This window comes from Phacochoerus africanus, chromosome 9 (assembly GCF_016906955.1).
Source record: "Phacochoerus africanus isolate WHEZ1 chromosome 9, ROS_Pafr_v1, whole genome shotgun sequence".
In the NCBI taxonomy this organism is placed as follows: Eukaryota; Metazoa; Chordata; class Mammalia; order Artiodactyla; family Suidae; genus Phacochoerus; species Phacochoerus africanus.
The window spans coordinates 21,765,818-21,771,565 of NC_062552.1; the positions used below are offsets into that span (position 1 = coordinate 21,765,818).

Consider the following 5,748-nt stretch of genomic DNA (forward strand, 5'->3'; position numbering starts at 1 on the left):
GAACATTGAATCAGCATCTCTAGAAGTTGAAATGAATCCATGAACTTAGATTTTGAACACTCACATTTGAAAGAGAACTGAAGTAAAGGCATTCCCTTGAGAATTTCAAGGGAAATACTGAATGACACATGGAGGACACACACATACATCTAAAGACCTCAGGCATTCAAAATCCATCCATATTACTGTTTTATTAGGCCCATCATCTGGAGGCAGAGTCCTTCCAAAGCACCCTCCTCATTGCTCCCTTCACTTCCTTGTTACGCAGCGTATATATGAAGGGATTGATCATGGGGGTAATGATGGTGTAGAAGAGAGAGATGAACTTGCCCTGATCCTTGGAGTCCTTGTTGCTGGGCTGAAGATAAGCATAGAGGGCTGAGCCATAGAACAGGGAGACCACTGTCAGGTGGGATCCACAGGTCCCAAATGCTTTTCTCTGCCCTGCAGAAGACTTTATTCTTAAGACGGCCCTCACAATCCCACCATAGGAGAACATTATTAATGTAACAGGTATGAAAAGAATGATGACACTGGCAAAGAAGATCTCAGACTCATTCATAGCGGTGTCAACACAGGCAAGCTTGAGCAAAGGAGGGACTTCACAAAAGAAGTGGTCTAATTCATTTCTCCCACAGAGTGGTAAAAGGAAGATGAGCACTGTCTGTATTAAGGAGTCAGCAAAACCAATGATCCATGAAGCAGAAGCCATCAGGGTACAGAGACAGGGGTGCATGATTACTGTGTAGTGAAGGGGCTTGCAAACAGCTGCATAGCGGTCAAGTGCCATAACTCCTAGGAGAATACAGTCTGTACCTCCCAACCCCAAAGAGATGTACAGCTGAACCACACAACCACCAAAGGAGATGGATTTGTCAGATCCACTGAGATTAACCAGAAGCTGAGGAACAATGCTGGTAGTATAACACAGGTCCAGAAAGCTTAGATTGGAGAGGAAAAAGTACATAGCGGTGTGAAGTTGTGGGTCCACATGGGAAAATGCAATGATGGTTGTGTTTCCCAACAAAGTGAAGATGTAGAAGATCAAAAGAACCACAAAGAGGACCTGCTCCAGTTGAGGCCTGTCAGAGAAACCCAGCAGGATAAACCCAGTGAAAGAACTTTCATTTTTCTGTTCCATCCTGTGTTAGCACATGGTTCCTGTCAAGACAAAGGATTTAACAATTTTTAAAGCATGCCTTTATGTTAAAAGACATGTTAAAAGATAGGACCATGGAAAAGTATAGGTAAATATTTGAAAAAAGCTTGTACTCATTGGGATTGACATATCTTATACCAATTTAGTTCTACATTATCACAAAAATATTGATATTTTATATAATAAAAATCAATAAGGGACCTAGTGTTTGCATCAATCATATATATAAGAGGTCTGTTTCAGATTGAGTTTTATAGGACTTAAACTTCTCTAAGAATATATGTACTATTTAGAGAAACTTGGGTAAGGAGAAAACAGGAAGAATAATCAGAAAGAATAAGAAAAAGAGTCAGACAAGGGGGGAAAGGTTATCTTAATTATGTATCTCATAATTCTACATAATTGGATTTGTGCCTGCTTCTCATGCCATAGAATACAAGATAATTTCAAAAAATTCATTCAGTAAAGGGATTTTATGCCCTAGAATGTACTTATACAAAGGATTAAGTTACATTCAAAATATCGCTAAGAGTGCGGCACAGAAACACTTTAGCAGAATTGCCTCTCTACTCTGCTTATGTTTATGAACACTACCTTGGTCTTTCTGTATGGCAGTAAAGCAATTAAATACTCAGGCAGAGCCTGAAAATACTACCATTCCATTAGACTGCTTAACTGTTGCCCTCAAGATATCAAAAGTACCAATTTAACAAGGACTCCAAAAATTCATTGGCTGTCCCATAATTTAGTTGCAAGGAAAGCAAACAACCAAAAATATCATTCAGTTTGAAATATAAAAGCAAGCACAACAGAAATTTAGTACGTCATATATATGGATTAAGTAAACTAACATCACTTTACACTCAATCACTCAAACTAGTTCACAAATCTTGCAAAAATAATTTTTAATTAGTAAACTTTTTTTTCACATTTAAAGCTTGTAAAATAAAGCATCCAAAGGTCTGGACCTGAACTGATATGCTACTTACAGTTAATAACATTAATACAACTGGTATTATTGAGTGTTTGATATGTTCTAAAACATTTACATGCATAATCTCAACTATGGCCTGGGAACTTCCACACGCCACAGCTGCAGACAAAAAAAGAGAGAGAATGATTTTAGGTTGAAAAATAAAATTCAGGCAAAGGAGACACCAACTAAAACAGGAAAAAAAAAGTAACTGTCTGTGTATGTTACAGTTGCTTCCAATCCACATAGAGGGCACCCCGGGATATAATTAAATTACTAATGTCATATTTTGTCTTTTTAAAACTTTTTTTCTTTTATAATCCAGGAAATTATTATCCTTTAGTAAAAATGGATATGGGAAATCTCTAGATGCAAGGTGCATTATCACATTGATTCTCAAGAATACATTCTGCTGATCTGGATCACCTTGTTCCCTCCCTACTTTCCTCCTCTACTCAGCATCCATCTCTCCTAAAGCTGTTTGCACCACCACAAAAGGCAGCCTTCCAAGAGAAGGAATATTCTTTGGCTAAAGTTAATAAGAAATTCTCATTTCTTTCCTATCACATGTAAATAATTGTATAATCATCATCTATGTTAAGATAAGCATCCACGCTACCAATTTAACAAGGACTCCAAATATTCATTGGCTGTCCCATAATTTAGTTGCAAGGAAAGCAAACAACCAAAAATATCATTCAGTTTGAAATATAAAAGCAAGCATAACAGAAATTTAGTACATCATATATATGTACTATAGGAATATTGATTCCTATTAGACTAACTACTGAAATAATAATGACTGGAAATATTGGATACTTTCATCCTAGCTATAGGAACAAAAAATGGTGTCCTTGGCAACAATCATGATATGACATGATATATGAAAATCTTGTTATAAAAATTATATATAAACTATTACTTGGATACAAAAAAGAAATAATTTTAAAAAGAAATATATATACATAGAGACAGAAAATTTAACTAGGAAAATAAAAATAAACACATCCAACAAAACAATATGACATTCTGTGTAACAATTATTAAAAATTTAAGGAGTTCCTGTTCTGGCTAAGTGGTCATGAACACAATTAGTATCCATGAGGATGTGGGCTCAATCCCTGGCCTCCATCAGTGGGTTAAGGACCTTGCTTGCTGTAAGCTGTGGTGTAGGTCACAGACTTGGCTTGGATCTGGCAGTGTTGTGGCTGTAGTGAAGGCCTGCAACTACAGCTCTGATTTGACCCCTAGCCTGGGAACTTCCACATGCCACAGGTACTGCCACAAAAAGACAAAAAAAAAAAGGAAAAAATTTAATATAATGGATAATGACATCTTATAAGAACACAATTTTGCCATATTAGTCAAGGGAATAGTCATCAAGTAAAAGAGTTTAAAGGCTTAGCGCTGACACATATCTGGTGGTAGAAGTAATATCTTCCAATTATAATAATACATAACTAAAATTTTAGTGGAAGAGTAAGTATTTCAATAAAATTAAACACTCAGTATGCAAACCACATATTTTAAAGACAAGATTTCAAGATAATGTCAGTTTTGAAGATATTTCCCAGCAGCCCCACTCTTGGGCATACATCCGGACAAAACCTTCCTTAAAAAAGACACATGCACCCGCATGTTCACTGCAGCACTATTCACAATAGCCAAGACCTGGAAACAACTCAAATGTCCATCAGCAGACAACTAGATTAGAAAGATATAATTGTTATATATACACAATGGAATACTACTCAGCCATACAAAAGAACGACATAATGCCTTTTGCAGCAACATGGATGGAACTAGAGACTCTCATATTGAGTGAAGTAAGTCAGAAAGAGAAAGACAAATACCATATGATAGCACTTATAACTGAAATCTAATATATAGCACAAATGAACATTTCCACAGAAAAGAAATTCATGGACTTGGAGAATATATTTGTGGCTGCCCAGGGGGAGAGGGAGGGAGTGGGAGGGATCAGGAGCTTGGGGTTAACAGATACAAACTATTGCTCTTGGAATGGATTTACAATGAGATCCTGCTGTGTGGCACTGAGAACTATGTCTAGATACTTATATCGCAACACGACAATGGGAGGAAAAATTATGTACACATGTATGCGTAACTTGGTCCCCATGCTGTACTGTGGAAAAAAAATTTTTTTAAAAGATATTTCCAATTACACAAAAATTCACTGATATATTCAACATATGACTCTGCCCTCTGTACGAATCCTGAACAACTCGTGATAAAATTTCTGCAGCCTCAGTGCTATGACTGAATCGCTGTTGCTTTCATAATGCTTCTATGCCATACCTGAGTTCAGCCCAGACCTACACAAGGAATGGCCCAAGATAGCAACCGAGGACATATAAGTGAGGGGAAAATGGATCTATTCCTGTATTGGAAATGACAGGTCTAGATAATGGACAGTGTTTTATGGAAGAAGAAGCTAAAGTAGGAATTTCATTGCATGTTTTTTGAGGGAATTCTTTCAGGATAAAAGGAGAAAAGGAAGCAAAATAGAGCAGAAAAGGTACTAAGCAGGATGTGATCTCACCTGGAGTAACATGAGCCTGAAGTCGAAGGAGGAGACTCTAATAGAATTATGGGTAGAAAGTAATTCCTGCTGTGATGCAGCAGGTTAAGGAACCAGCTCATCTCTGTGGCAGTCCAATTTTGATCCCCAGCTCCCCAAGTGAGTTAAAGATCCTGCCTTGCCACAGCTGCACAACTGCAGCACAGATCACATCTCTGTCCTGAGAACATCCATATGCCATGGGAGCAGCCAAAAAAAATATTACTGAAAGAAACATTCTGTCTTCACTACCTAATACAACAGCCACCATCCAAATGTTGCTACCTGAGCATTTAAAATGTGGTAGCAGGAGTTCCCGTCGTGGCGCAGTGGTTAACGAATCTGACTAGGAACCATGAGGTTATGGGTTCGATCCCTGGCCTTGTTCAGTGGGTTAAGGATCTGGCATTGCCCTGAGCTGTGGTGTAGGTTGCAGACGCGGCTCGGATCCCACGTTGCTGTGGCTGTGGCGTAGGCCAATGGGTATGGCTCCAATTAGACCCCTAGCCTGGGAACCTCCATATGCTGCAAGAGCGGCCCAAGAAATGGCAAAAAGACATAAATAAATAAATAAATAAAATGTGGTAGCAAAGGAAGTGAATTTTTAAGTGTATTTAATTTTAATTTCTATAAATTTAAAGAGCAACAGGCAGTCAGTTACTATTATATTAAACAATATAGATGTGAAATTGAATCGCATCGGATTAAGTGCCACTTTGATGTAAAGGCAGCCTTTTGTACCCAGACTTTTTGAGTCTGTCCTTGGCTGTGGGCTTCCCCCACCAGGCTCAGAAGAAACCCTGGCAATATGACTCCCATTCAGCAGAGGGCTAGTCTCTGAAGAATGGAATGACAGAGAACATAGGAGTAAATACCCATAAGTAGAGTCTGGATAGTAAGAGATCCAAGTGGGACACCAAAAGTACTCATACCAAAGAGTTCATTCCTAAGCGTATGCAAGGATGAAAGGATGGCCCCTAGTATATATTACACATCATTTCAATGTCTCACACACACACAAATTGTCCTTTGCCT

The 5,748-nt window shown here is 38.2% G+C and overlaps 1 protein-coding gene across 1 annotated transcript; it reads right to left on the reverse strand.

Moving 5' to 3' along the window:
- Nucleotides 1-202: 202 nt before the first annotated feature.
- On the reverse strand, nucleotides 203-1,141 carry LOC125136178 (putative olfactory receptor 2B8). Its single transcript, XM_047796881.1, has one exon. The coding sequence runs from the start codon at nucleotides 1,139-1,141 to the stop codon at nucleotides 203-205; it is 939 nt and encodes a 312-aa protein (XP_047652837.1).
- Nucleotides 1,142-5,748: the final 4,607 nt, after the last annotated feature.